Consider the following 15,000-nt stretch of genomic DNA (forward strand, 5'->3'; position numbering starts at 1 on the left):
CTGTAGCTGTCGCTGTCCTGTGTGGCTAATTCTGGTGAAGCTGTCGTTGTCTGTCTTTTGCCTGTCTGTTCTGTCGCTGTCTGATGTGGCTGTCTGTGAAGCTGTCGTTGTTTCTTGCAACTGGTCCCTGTCTCTGTCTATCTGTGGCTGTCGCTGCGTGGCTGTCTTGGTGAAGCTGTCGCTGTCCGTTTAATTCTGGTTCTGCTTTGCCTGTCAGACTCTGTGGCGCTGTCGTTGTCTGGCTCTGTGGCGCTGTGTCTTGTCTGGCTCTGTGGCGCTGTCTGGATGTCTTCCTCTGACGCTGTGTCTTGTATGGCTCTGTGGCGCTGTGTCTTGTCTGGCTCTGTGGCGCTGTGTCTTGTCTGGCTCTGTGATGCAATCGCTGTGTGTCTGGATCTGTTTTGCCTGTCTGACTCTGTGGCGCTGTCGCTGTCTGGCTGTCAGTGTCTGTGGCGCTGTCTGTCTCTGTCTGTCTATCTCTGTGGCGCTGTCAATGCTTGTGTCTGTCCTTCTTTGCGTTTCTGTCTTTGTCTGTCTGTTTCTTTAGTCCCTTCTCTGTCTATCTCTGTCTTGCTGTTGCTGTCTGTCAGTTTTAATGGATTTGCGGTTGCCTGTCGATTTCTGGTTTAGTGTCTGTCTGTCTGTCTCTCTGTCTGTCTGTGGCAATGGCTCTTTTTGTCACTTTCTCTACCCTTCTTTTATCATTTTTCCTTATGTTTACCTGCCTGTCTTTGATTCTGTCGTTTGTCCTCTTACATTTATTATCATTATTATTAGTAGTAGTAATATTTATATTTTATTGATTCATTTATATGACATTATCATTATTTTTATTATTTCTATCATTATTATTATTACTTCCATCATTATTATTATTGTTACTACCAATATTATCATTATTATTATTATCGTTATTTATATTATCATTATGATAGTTATCACTATGTTTTCTTCTTGTGTGTGTTAGAGAGAGAAAGAGAGAGAGCAAGAGAAAGAGAGAGAGAAAGAGAAATAGAAAGAGAAATAGAAAGAAAGAGAAATAGAGAGAAAGAGAAAGATAGAGCAAGAGAAAAAGAGCAAGAGAGAGCAAGAGAAAGAAAGAGAGAAAAAGAGAGCAAGAGAGAGAGAAAGAGAGAAGAGGAAAAGAGAGAGAAGAGAGAGAGAAAAAGAGAAAGAAGAAAGAAAGAGAGAGAGAGAGAGAGAGAGAGAGAGAAGAGAAGAAGAGAGAAAAAGAGAAAGAGAGAGAAAGAAAGAAACAAGAGAAAGGGAACAGAGAAAAAAGAGAGAAAGAGAGAGAGAGAAGAGAGAAGAGAGAAGAGAGAGAGCAAGAGAGAGAGAGAGAAGAGAAAGAGAAGAAGAAGAAGAAAAGAGAGAAAGAGAGAGAGAAAAAGAGAAAGAGAAAGAAAGAGAGAGAAGAGAGAGAGAGAAAGAGAAAGAGAAAGAAAGAGAGAAAGAGAGAAGAGAGAGAAAGAGAGAGAGAACAAGAGAAAGAGAGAGAGCAAGAGAAAGAGAGAGAGAAAGAGAAAGAGAGAGAGAAAGAGAGAGAAAAAGAGAGAAGAGGGAAAGAGCAAGAGAAAGAGAGAGAGCAAGAGAAAGAGAGAGAGCAAGAGAAAGAGAGAACGCTTGACGTCTTCCCATTGGAGAACGACTGTTAACTGGTTCGCATATTTTTTTTTTCTTTTCTTTTCTTTTTCGCAATTTTCATATTTTCCTCTATATTTCCGTTTCTATCTTTCCCTTTTAGTCTTCTTCTGCAGCCAGTAAAAGAAAGAAAATGAATAAATGTGCATGGAAATGTAACATTGAGTAGTTAGACACCGAAATGGATTAACAAGCAGTTAAATGTACAAATTTGCTGAGTGAGATTGAGAGATTGATCAGCAATAGAAAAGAATTAAGCAAAAATATTGTTAATGTAAACTAGATTAACAGTTTGAAACAGATATCTAAAAAAAAGATGACTAAAGATTAAACAGAAATAAGTATTTGCTATTCTTGAACAGTGCAATGGCCACCCTTCTCAATTCCCCAATCCATCTGTTTCTCCTCCTCTCTCTTTCTGTTTTTCTATATTTTTTATTTATTTCTATTTGTCAATATCTTTCTTTCTCCCTATACCACTTCCCCCCCCCTCTCTCTGTCTGTCTTTGTCTCTGTCTCTGTCTCTTTGTCTCTTTATCTCTCTGTCTGTCTGTCTCTCTCTCTCTCTCTCTCTCTCTCTCTCTCTCTCTCTCTCTCTCTCTCTCTCTCTCTCTCCCTCTTTCTCTCTCTCTCTCTATCTCTCTCCCTATCCCTCTCCCCCCTTCTCTCTCTCTGTCTTTGTCTCTGTCTCTTTGTCTCTTTCTCTCTCTCTCTCTCTCTAATCTGTCTATTCTGCCTCTCTCTCTCTCTCTCTCTCTCTCTCTCTCTCTCTCTCTCTCTCTCTCTCTCTCTCTCTCTCTCTCTCTCTCTCTCTCTCTCTCTCTCTCTCTCTCTCTCTCTCTCTCTCACACACACACACACACACACACACACACACACACACACACACACACACACACACACACACACACACACGCACACGCACACGCACACACCATCTATCTTTCTATTTTTTTATCTGTTTTTCCGTCTATTTTTATATCTATGTATTTATCAATTTATCTATCTTTCTTCCTCTACCACTCCCTTTCCCTCTCGCTCTTCCTCCCTACCATAGTGCCATTTTCTGACAAACTGAAATACCTTCTCGTGATAATCTTGACCGGTTAGCCAAAGATGGTTTCCGTTAAAAGCTGTCTCTCTCTTTAATTTTTTTCGTTTGTTTCCCCACACTTTTTCCACGAAAATTCTCTCTATGTAATGTGATTATATATATATATATATATATATATATATATATATATATATATATATATATATATATATATATATATATATATATATATATATATATATATATATATATATATATATATATAGAGAGAGAGAGAGAGAGAGAGAGAGAGAGAGAGAGAGAGATAGAAACAACCGCATTTTTAATTCTTTTTACATCGCTTTCCCACAACAAAGTTTTCAATCTTTTCATGAAGATTCTCACCATGCAATATGATTATATAACAAAAAAAAGGAAATAAAGAAAAACAGCCGCATCTTTAATTCTTTTTACATCTTTTTCCCCCACAACAAAGTTTTTTTTTCCACAAAGAATCTCACGTAATTTAATTATAAAATATTATCAGCCGCCTTCGAAGAGATCACGAAGCTGGAATTACGATCTACAGAAAGGAATTGAAGAAAGTGGTAACGGCGGCAGCTGGCGATAGGCGATCACTGCCGAGCCATCTGACAGACAAGATCTCTTTCTTTCTCTTTCTTTCTTTCTTTCTGTATTTGTTTATTTATTTCTGTCTGTCTATGTGTTTCTCTCTCTACTACTCCCTTCCTCCCCGTCTCTTTCCCTCTCTCTCTGTCTCTCTCTCTGTCTCTCTCTCTGTCTCTCTCTCTCTCTCTCTCTCCCTCTCTCTCTCTCTCTCTCCCTCCCTCCTCTCCCTCTCCCTCCCCTCTCCCTCTCCCTCCCTCTCTCTCTCCCTCCCTCTCCCTCCCTCTCCCTCTCTTCCTCCCTCTCCCTCTCCCCCTCTCTCTCTCAGACTAATATTGCCATCTGCCAGACAAAACCGCCACGGAGTCTATAAAGTGGTCTATCTCAGAGGGCGCGGGGTTACAATATTTCTCCGGCGACACAGTGGGTATCGAGGCAAAGTGCGATGCGTGCCGTGTGCAATTTGGGAGACGGAGGTGTTCGTATGGCAGGTCAATATCCATGATTTTTACTCGGGGCTTACTCTGCTGTTCAAAAAAAGGAAAAAAGGAAAAAGAAAGAAAGAAAAATGGGTCAAATAGAGGAAATGTTATAGCGGTAGCCCCTCTAGATGGCTTTTTTTAATCAATGGAAACAGATGTCTTTGCAGGGCGATTTTTTGAAGGGTTTGTAAATCATTCTATGAATATTTTCAGTTCAAATCAGCCTTTCTCTCTCTGTCTCTTTCGTTTTCTCTCTATCTCTCTTTCTTTTTCTTCTTTTCTCTCTCTCTCTCTCTCTCTCTCTCTCTCTCTCTCTCTCTCTCTCTCTCTCTCTCTCTCTCTCTCTCTCTCTCTCTCTCTCTCTCTCTCTCTCTCTCAATCTATCTATCTATTTCTCTCTTTATCTATCTCTCTTTCTCTCTCCTCTTCGTTCTCAGGGTTTATGCGTCTATAAAAGTTTAATTAACTCGAAGCCAAAGACGAGGCTTTGTCGAGTCGTTAAGCGATTGAGATGACGTTCTAGTCAGCTGTTTCGGGGAAGAGAAATGAGTTATTTTCGCGCCATTTTGTCAGAGTGATTATTGAGAAGAAAGGTTTTACTGTATGAGAGAGAGAGAGAGAGAGAGAGAGAGAGAGAGAGAGAGAGAGAGAGAGAGAGAGAGAGAGAGAGAGAGAGGAGGGAGAGGGGGGAAGGAGGAGGAGGGAAGGAGGGAAGAAGGAGGGAGGAGGGAGGGAGGGAGGGAGGGAGGGAGAGGAGGAGGGAGACAGACAGAGAGAAGAGAGAGAGAGAGAGAGAGAGAGAGAGAGAGAGAGAGAGACAGAGAGAGAGAGAGAGAGAGAGAGAGAGAGAGAGAGAGAGAGAGAGAGAGAGAGAGAGAGAGAGGGAGAGAGAGAGAGAGAGAGAGAGGGAGAGAGAGAGAGAGAGAGAGAGAGAGAGAGAGAGAGAGAGAGAGAGAGGGAGGGAGGGAGGGAGGGAGGGAGAGAGAGGGAGGGAGAGAGAGAGAGAGAGAGAGAGAGAGAGAGAGAGAGAGAGAGAGAGAGAGAGAGAGAGAGAGAGAGAGAGAGAGAGAGGGGGGGGGGAGGGAGGAAGAAAGAGAGGGAGAGACAGGAAGGGAGAAAGAGATTAAGAGAGAGAGAGAGGAAGACTTAGTGTTTATATGTGCAGTTATATATGAGCGTTTACATTTATGTACGTGGAAGTGTGTCATAGTGTATATGCCAGCTTTGTATGTGTTTATTTGTTAATGTGGGCGCGGATGTGTATATATTTATATATATATATATATATATATATATATATATATATATATATATATATATATGTGTGTGTGTGTGTGTGTGTGTGTGTGTGTGTGTGTGTGTGTGTGTGTGCGCGTGCGTGCGTGCGTGCGTGCGTGCGTGCGTGCGTGCGTCTCCAACCGCCATGAAGGTCCAAGTCTCTCCACGAAATTCAATCTTCGGCCGAGAATTTTCTTCAAATCGGCTCGAATTTATTTGATCTTGATGGACCTCTTCTCTCTCTCTCTCTTTCCCTCTCTCTTTTCTCTCCCTTTCCTCTTTCCCTCTCCCCAGTCCCTCCTCTCTCTCTCTCTCTCTCTCTCTCTCTCTCTCTCTCTCTCTCTCTCTCTCTCTCTCTCTCTCTCTCTCTCTCTCTCCTCTCCCTCTCCCTCTCCCTTCTCTCCCTCTCCCTCTCCCTCTCTCTATCCCTCACGTGTCTCCCTCCCTCCCTCCCGCTCTCTCCTTGGTCCCTCCCTCCCTCTCTCTTTTGGTCCCTCCCTCCCTCTCTCCTTGGTCTCTCCCTCCCTCCCTCTATCCCTCACGTGTCTCCCTCCCTCCCTAACCCCTCCCTCCCTTTTCCTCTCCCTGTCCCTCCCTCCCTTTCCCTCTCCCAAGTCCCTCCCTCCCTCTCACTGTCCCTCCCTCCTTCCCCCCTCTCACTCTCACACTCTGTCTCTCATTTCAACCTCTCTCTCTGCCATTCAGCGTGATTATAATATTTATTTATCATCAGTGGATAAAAAAAACTGCTGCGTTGTTGATAAAAGAAAAAGAAAAAGATTAACAGTCTATCTATAATCATCTTTTTAATATCGGTCATCAATATGTATAATTATTGGCCAATCAGTTATTTTGCAGGTCCTGCAGGTAAGAAATCAGTATCACTTATGAATTTGATCAGTCAGTCAGTCAGAAATTCAGTCTGTCAGTGAATAAGTCAAGTCATTGCACAAGTCAAGTCTTTGAACATGTCAAGTTAGTAAACAAGTAATTAAATAAGACAAGTCAGTAAACGTCATTAAACAAGTCATTAAACAAGACTAAGTCAGTAAACAAGTCGTTAAACAAGACATGTCAGTAAACAATTTGTCTTTGAACAAGTCAAGTCACTAATCAATCCAAGTCAGTAAACAAGTCAATAAACAAGATAAGTCATTAAACAAGTCAGTAAACAAGTCATTAAACAAGACAAGTCAGTAAACAAGTTAAACAAGACATGTCAGAAAAAAAATTGTCTTTGAACAAGTCAAGTCAGTAATCAATCCAAGTCAGTAAACAAGTCAACAAGTCAAACACCCATTCACTCACACCACACTCAATTCAATCAACGCGGTTGCCACTTCGCCTAATCAGTCATTCAATGAATAAACCAGCCAGTCACTCACCTGATTAGCCAGTCAGTCAATCCGTCACCAAACCAATCACTCAGTCAGTCACAGGGCGAGGCTGAAATCTGGTCACATTTTTTTTTTCTTTTTCTTTTTAGATCTCCCGCGTATTAATCGGAATCGTATTGATTGTCTCTCTCTCTTTCTCTCTCTCTCTCTCTCTCTCTCTCTCTCTCTCTCTCTCTCTCTCTCTCTCTCTCTCTCTCTCTCTCTCTCTCTCTCTCTCTCTCTCTCTCTCTCTCTCTTTAATTTTTTTTCGACTTTTCATTTTCTCTTGCCGATTTTGATGAAACTTATACCCTTTTATTTAGACTTCCTTGATACCTGTGGTCGATTTTTTTCGAAATCGTCCGAACAGTTTTTGAATTGTCAAAAAACTGAAAAATTGCGGTTCTCATTTTGAAAATTGACAAAACGGCGAAAAGTTTTGAAAATCCAGAAAAAATCGCACATGCATTCTGATGTGATTTTTTTTACAGATTAATTCTAGATCTAGTGCTTGTTCGAAGCAGTTTTTTCGATTTTGACTTTATTACTATTATTATTTTATTTTATTTTTATGTGAATTTTTGAAGTGACCGACTATAAGGATTTCTTTTCCGTATGTTTTTTTTTTTTTTTTTTTTTTTTTTTTTTTTTTTTTTTTTTACACATTTGTAGTTTTTACAAGAAGCACAGGAAAAAATGGCAAAAACCATCTCGAACAAACACTAGATTTATTATTCAGCTACAAAATAAGCCATAAAACTTTTATTTTGGACTAAAATTGCGACTGAAATCGCTTTTGCGCCTAAATAAATAGTGTTTCGAGATATCTGCATTTTTGTGTTTTCGTACATTTTCATAACTAATTTTAGTATTGACAAAATTAGGTACAAGAATAATCTTCCTATAATGTAATCCCCTATTATCTACCTTCATTTCAAAGTATTGCGGACATTGCTATCTTTACTTTCTCAAAATCTTACGTATAGCAGGTTAGGGTGGCAGTGATCTGGGGTGTACATAGGCCTACATTGACCATTTTTGAAAGATTCTCTAAAATCCCCCCCCCCCCAAAAAAAAAAAAATGATACAGCCATTCTGAATAGAACTATATTTCTACTATTATATACAGAAGCCAATTTTTAGAAGTTGACCTTATTTTTTGTTTTTGGTGATTATTTTACGAAAGCTATTTCAGTACCCTAAAAAGGGATGTTGAAGATATATGTCAATATTATGAGAAACACAGGAAAAAATCGCAAAAACCATCTCGAACATGCATTAGGTCTATCATTCAGCTGCAAAATGAGCCATAAAACGTTTTTTACTGACTAAAATTGCGTACTCTAAAGCTTACGTAGCTATACCGGTACTGTATCGAACTACCGTTATTTTTTTCATTTACATATTTTTTACTGTATGGATAACAAGTGATATATGGATTACTTCCATGTGATATAATCATGTATCATTTCTCTTTATTATGCGTTATAATAGGGATTTACAAGATTTAAGACTGGCCTGAATCCTCCTCCATCACAGTATATATACATTATTGAATCATCGCTGATAATTACGTCTATATTTCTCTTTCTAATGCATTCTATTATATATAGACCGTGCATTAGTTGTATCAGTGTGTAAATTCATAAAGATAAACATCCATAGGCCTACATATAAGTCCTAAAATAAGCGTCGTACTGTAGTGCTGCCTGGGGGGGGGGGGCGAACGCGTTTGCCTAAATCGCGCTTGGTAACCGAGGTGTTGTGGCGGCCGACAATGAGCAAAGAAACATTTATTTTCGCTGCGGTGGAGGTGACTGTTGCACTCCGCTCTCGCCTGCCCATTCTTTATAAAATAAATCTTTATTGCTCTTCCCTTCGCCTTACTCTATATATTTATATTTATTGAACAATAATATTATTTTATTGACATTTTCCATACTTTTATTTATTATTACTTTATTTTTTATATATTGTCTTCACTTTGCCATATAATATGTCCAACGAAAGGAAACATTGAAGGAAAAGAAAAAACAGACTTTACAGAGAGCAAACAGGGCAAGGCTTGATAATCAGCCCCTCCACCCAGCCCCAGCACTGGGATCGAGCCCTGATCGTGACCCGGGGTCCGTCCCGGCCCAGCTCAAATTGGTTCCCCAGGGGCCGTGCCTCGCCAAGCACATATTCGTTCCCCGGTGGCCGCTCCCCGCCCAGATCGATCTCGTACCCCGGGAGCCGCGCTCCCTGATAGAACCGCGGGGGACGTTTCCCGACCTTATGTGCGTGCCCCGGGCGCGCGCCCAGCCCAACTCGCGTACGTATCCTGGGTGCCGCGCCCCGCCCAACTCTTGCACTTACCTAGAGAGCTGCGGTCCCTGATAGAACCCTAGGGACGTTTCCTGACCTCATGTACGTGCCCCGGGGGCGGGTGCCCCACCCAATTCGCGCACGTACCCCGGGGACCAGTTCCCATAGCTATAACCCCGAGGGCCGCACCCCGCCTAACTCGTGCACGTACCCCGTGGGCCGCGCCCCGTCCAACTGGCGCTCCTGCCCGTGCTACTAGCCCCTCACCACACCCTGACCCAGCCCCAAGCCTCGCACCACAGTCTCCTCGACCGTCCACGTCGAGGAACGAAGATCCCTCTGCCCGCACTCCCATCCCTTATCATGTGTTGATGGAAGGGGTAGATGATTCTTCCGACGAAGATGAGGGATTTCCTGTGAGGGATGGGGAGACATCAGAGGGTGACCACGTTATACCTGTCCTCTGATGAAGGTGAAGAACATACCTCTGCCTCCGCCTCCTCCGGAGGCACATCCCCTGTGGCCCCAGTATCACCACATGCCCCACGTCCAGGCCGTAAGATCGCTTTGCGGCATTCCCGCACAGATCCTGGGTACAATGTCTGTTTGTACAGTCGTTCTTATACCCAGGATCTGCTGGACGTGGCGTGCAAAGCCTGTGGTGGTGGTCTTACCATCACTCGCCACGGTTCAGGCTTTGCCCAGTTTGACAAGTGGTCTTGTCAAACATGTGGTGTTATGGCCACAAGACACCCCAAGGCCAGTTGATACACACCGAATTTGTCTTCGGTGTATGTATCCCTGGTAAATGACGATGGATATAATGGCTACATTCGGTATTGTGGTGCCCTCCGCGTGCCATCCCTTTCGAAGTTCGCATATTACCATCACCCGCAGATGCTCTTCGAAATGATGGAGGCCCACGAATCAATGGACATTATATACCAGACTCCGTCGGTATTATCAGGATGAACTTGGGGTGTTTCCTGTCGACGATATAATTCCCGTTGAGGTTTCCTACGATGGGTTCAAGAGCCTGTATGCCATGGGATATTTGGTCGAGGTGTACACCGGTTACGTTATCGATATGCTGGTTATTGGAAATGCCGGTTGTGCGCTCGCGTATCCCGTGGCATGGAGGTTTGCGCTTACGGGGGTCATATTGGTTCGTCAGGGGGGATGGAGGTCCAGATCGCGGGACTTATATGGGGCCGATCTCGCGATCTGGGGTTTTCTCTCTCTCTCTCTCTCTCTCTCTCTCTCTCTCTCTCTCTCTCTCTCTCTCTCTCTCTCTCTCTCTCTCTCTCTCTCTCTTATCCAAATGCTGTGATTATCTCTTAGATCTTCCGCGTGTTAATCGGAATCAAATTTGAAATTCGTCCAAAACTCTCAATATGGAATTTTCTTTGTCCAATTTTTCTCTCTCTTTTCATTTTGAGATTCGAAATGACTATCAAATTATTTGTATATTTTTTAGACAGATAAATTAACACGTTACACAGATTTTAGAATTTCGTTGGTGCTAAATTAATCAACGAAATTGGCATTTGCTTTTTGTTAGCATTATCATTATTATTAGCATTATTATTATTATTATCATTATCATCATTTTTATTTATTTTCTTATCATTATTTTGTTATTATTATTATTTTATTATTGTCATTATTATCATTATTACTGGTATTATTGCTATCAGAATATTTATTTTTATCGTCATGATCAACATACCTATCAATACCAAGCATTATTACCATTATTACTATCATGATCAGTTACGTTTCGACCTCTTGACGAGTTCCTCTTCAGACGAATAATAAACCGAAATAAATATCAAACGTTTATTTTCATATCTCATTGTGGATGTTTTCCTTTGATTTTTGTGTACATTCTGCTGTGTTTGTTATATATATATATATATATATATATATATATATATATATATATATATATATGTATATATATATAATACATATATATATATATAATACATATATATATATATCATATATATATATATATATGTATATATTATATATATATATTTTATATAATATATATATATATATTATATATTTATATATACATATATATATATATATATATATATATATATATATATATATATTGTATAATGTGTGTATGTACTATTTATTTGTATGTTTATTTGATAATATGTGCGAAATTGATAAATGGACAAGTAAACAAAGATATACACATCGTTTTATTCCTATTTTTCTTTTTTTTTATATCCCTCTTCTTCCAAAATCCCTTCTTCCCTTTCGCAAGACCCCCGTCATTTGGCACTTCCACTCCACCCGTGTAAGGAGCTCTCTGATTGGCAGATTCGTATCTCGCCAACCAAATTCCGGCTGAAGTGTGGCGTCCTCTGATTGGCTGCCATTATTTCCGCGCCAGATTCCCGCTCAATTTGCTGATTGAGTCCATTGTGCCCCGGTCTCTCGCGGGGGACGGAGGGCGGGAAGGGAGGGGGAGACGCGGTGACAGATTGTGGATAATTACAACCACAAGATGGATTTTCCGTGCGTCCGATCCATCAAACAGACATCCATTCATCTCAGAGGCTTGATGATATCGCTTGATAAAGGCCGGTGGGAGTAATTTATTGCATTCCGGTTAAATGACTTGATGCCGAGAGACGAGGAAAGAGGAAGGGGAGTGGCCGGTGCTGTCTCCGGGTCGCGTTCTGGTGGCGGCTGTCTGTAAAGTGGGGTTGTGTTCGGGTTCCTTTGGAGGGCGAATTAAATGCGTGTCGGGGCTTTTTATCCCCGAATGACGATTGGTTTCTGTAGTATGTATGCTTGTACATGTATGATTACGCACGCACACACACAAACATATTTACATATATATATATATATATATATATATATATATATATATATATATATATATATATATATATATGCGTGTGCACGTACGTACTCATACATGTACCAGCTTATATGCTACAGGAACCATTTATATATATATATATATATATATATATATATATATATATATATATATATATGTGTGTGTGTGTGTGTGTGTGTGTGTGTGTGTGTGTGTGTGTGTGTGTGCACATACATACTTACATACATGCATACACATATATATATTATTATCATTATTGTAGGCTATATAAAGTAAAAATCCTGAAAAAGTTGAGATTTATACAACCGAAGGTATCAGTGCAGGTCAAGATATAGCTAAGGAAGAATGAAAAAATAGAAAGTCAGCTAATTACGTAAGAAAAACATGTTCGCTGATCTTTTCAACTTATCAAGAGTCGGAGAAGTTACAACCTCTATTTCAAAGCCAATCTATTTCAAAGCCTACAAATTGCAGTAAAAAAGCATCTAGAAAACTGACGATCGACTTACATCAAATGTCACTGAATTGAGGGTCATAGAACTTCCGGTAACTTGCAGGTTGATAAAAATCAGGTAGAAACTTATAGAGGGAATGTGCATTTTCATTTACAATCTTCTATAAGACTGAAAGAGCCCCGGTAACCCTACGATGTCCAGTGTCCAAATTTAAGTCAGACAGGAGAAATTTAAGGGAATTTAAAAAACGATCAAGCAGTTTTAAGTGTGACTCTGATGCAGATTATCACACAGAATACTAAAATAATGAGGCAGAATAAAAGAGAAGCATCTTCAATCATCTTGCACTTGCGAGACTAACCTAGATGAAATTGCACGGGCCATATTCCTAATTTGCAATTCAAATGTAAACTTAAATGGCATTGCCCGGGTCATATTCCTAATTTGCAATTCAAATGTAAGCTTTGAATCAGATGTTACACCTAAGAACTTCAGGTTATCCACTAAAGTGATTAAGGCTCCATTAATCAGCAGACTTGGATGCCGAGGGGACTGCGTTCGAGACCGATTCACAATCATTTCCGTAGACTTAGTAGGATTTAATTTCATTCCCCACCGAGAGCACAACGATTAAATTATCATCAGGTCTACAGTGCGACTGACAGCTACTATTTGCCTTATTACCGGAGGAATATAAGCATAGCGAAAGGTATCATCAGCATATGCCAACATTTTATTAGTAATGCCAGACCACATATCGCTTGTATATAAAATAAAGAGCAAAGGGCCAAGAGCACTACCCTGAGGAACCCCAGAAGACACACGAGAATACGAGCTAAAACTACCATCAACATGAACAAGCTGCTGCCCACCACCTATGAATTCAGTTAAAGTACTTAAAACTGTACCACCAACACCAACAGACTGTAACTTAAAAAATATACCCTTGTGATTAACAGTGTCAAAAGGTACACTAAAATCCAGAGAGACAAGCCTAGACTCATGACTCTTATCTAAAGCAGACTGCATTTCATGCATCAACAAAATCAGTGCATTATTGCAGCCGAGTCCCTTTATAAAACCAAACTGATTCACTGGAAGAAACTCTTAAATGCACAAAAAGACGTTTGACTAGCACACGTTAAAAAACGTAAATAATATTGTTGTAATTGAAATGTGCCTATGTTCAGTTCAGGAATAGCGGTAACATTACCAAAGCGCCAGCACTCTGAAAATGACCCTTTGAGAAGTAAAAGGCGTAAGATTGCGGCTAATTAGGAGCTAATTGGCCATTTTGTCTTTAAAATCAAAGGAAATATATATATATATATATATATATATATATATATATATATATATATATATATATATGTGTGTGTGTGTGTGTGTGTGGGTGTGTATGTATGTATATGTATATTATGTATTTATGTATATACATTTATGTGTATATATATATATATATATATATATATATATATATATATATATAGAGAGAGAGAGAGAGAGAGAGAGAGAGAGAGAGAGAGTGATGTGCACACTGTATTTATATACCTACAAGTCATGGTGCTATGAAAAGGAAAAGAAAAAAATGACACCGGAAAGAAGAGAGATGACAGGAAATTGATTCTAAAGATAATGAAAACGCCACGTGCACATCAAAAGAACGAAAAGAAACGGTCACTCTAATGTAAACATGAAAAGGAGAGAAACTGTTTTACTTTACATCACATTTCGAACCTTTTTTTTTTTTTATCTCCCTCTCTATTCCATTTTCCTTGCTTCATCATCGTCGCTCAGACCCTTTCGCTCTCTCTCGCTCCCCCTTGGATGGCACGTGTTTGGTCACCCATTCACAATACTCTCGATCCGTAGTACAAACACGCGTCCATTCATCCGTCTCCCCCGATGCCACGCGTACCAACCCTCCCGCACGTCCGACACGCGTACCAATCCCTCTCCCCTTTTCCCGCGTGACGTCACAAACAGGTCGCGTTCGGATCAGCCGTAAACAAACAAACACGTTCGGAAAATTGATTAAAAGGACCAACACTAAAAAAAGGGGGAGTGTCTGAGCCGTGAAATGACGCCCACGAGAGAGAGAGAATAAAAAGAGGATCGATGGGCGAACCCTATTGTCGTGCGTCGCGCGTTCGAATTAAAACGATATAATGAGGGTTTTATTTTTTTATTTCTAATTCTGCCGTTTTGTTCGGCCGGAGAACGGTCAGGATCTCCCTCTGGTTCGCGGAACTCATTAAGTTGTCAACGAAAAGGGTTCCGATGCCATTCCCATCCATTTAATTATTTTATTTTTGTTTATTTATTTCGTCGGTAGAAAATCGGATCCCATGGGAAACAGAGGATCCAGGAACCTTGTTTTCGATAATGTTATGGTTGTTATTGTTATTGTTATGGACCTTATTTTTCTTGTTATTGTCTGTGTTCTCGTGTTTGTTATTATTGTTAGATTTGTTGTCAGTGTTCTTGATTTTGTATCATTTTCTTGTTGTTATTAGTGCTTTTGTTGTCGTTAAAGAGGCTTTATGTATTGTATTTGTGATTTTTTTCTGCCTCTATTACTGTTGTCTCCTCTATTACGGGTCATCGCGTTGCTGTAGCCTATAGCGTGGAGGTCAAGGCTTGAAAATTGTTGTTATGTTATTATTCACTTTGTGTCCTAAAGAGATTTACGCGACAGTGATGCTGAGTGCATGCAGTCGGATGGTAAATATACAGACAAACTGGTTATGCTTTGAAGCAACAAGGGAAGAAAAGAAAGAAAATGTGTATGATGGAATGCGGACGAGTATTTATATTTACACATGCACACACATGTACATCTATATGTGTGTAATATATGTATATATATATATATATATATATATATATATATATATATATATAGAGAGAGAGAGAGAGAGAGAGA

General features: G+C 40.1%; 1 protein-coding gene across 1 annotated transcript in view; it reads right to left on the reverse strand.

The window, feature by feature from the left end:
- The window catches only part of LOC138862185 (uncharacterized), a 4,461-nt gene extending 657 nt beyond the window's left edge, over positions 1 to 3,804 (reverse strand). Inside the window, exons 1-3 of the mRNA XM_070123369.1 lie at positions 3,658 to 3,804; positions 211 to 368; positions 1 to 175 (exon numbers count right to left, since the gene is read on the reverse strand). The exon at positions 1 to 175 is cut by the window's left edge and continues 657 nt beyond it. Coding sequence (XP_069979470.1) covers positions 1 to 175; positions 211 to 368; positions 3,658 to 3,804 — 480 coding nt within the window. The remainder of the gene's footprint in view (positions 176 to 210; positions 369 to 3,657) is intronic.
- Positions 3,805 to 15,000: the final 11,196 nt, after the last annotated feature.

Source organism: Penaeus vannamei, chromosome 7 (genome assembly GCF_042767895.1).
Source record: "Penaeus vannamei isolate JL-2024 chromosome 7, ASM4276789v1, whole genome shotgun sequence".
Lineage (NCBI taxonomy): Eukaryota > Metazoa > Arthropoda > Malacostraca > Decapoda > Penaeidae > Penaeus > Penaeus vannamei.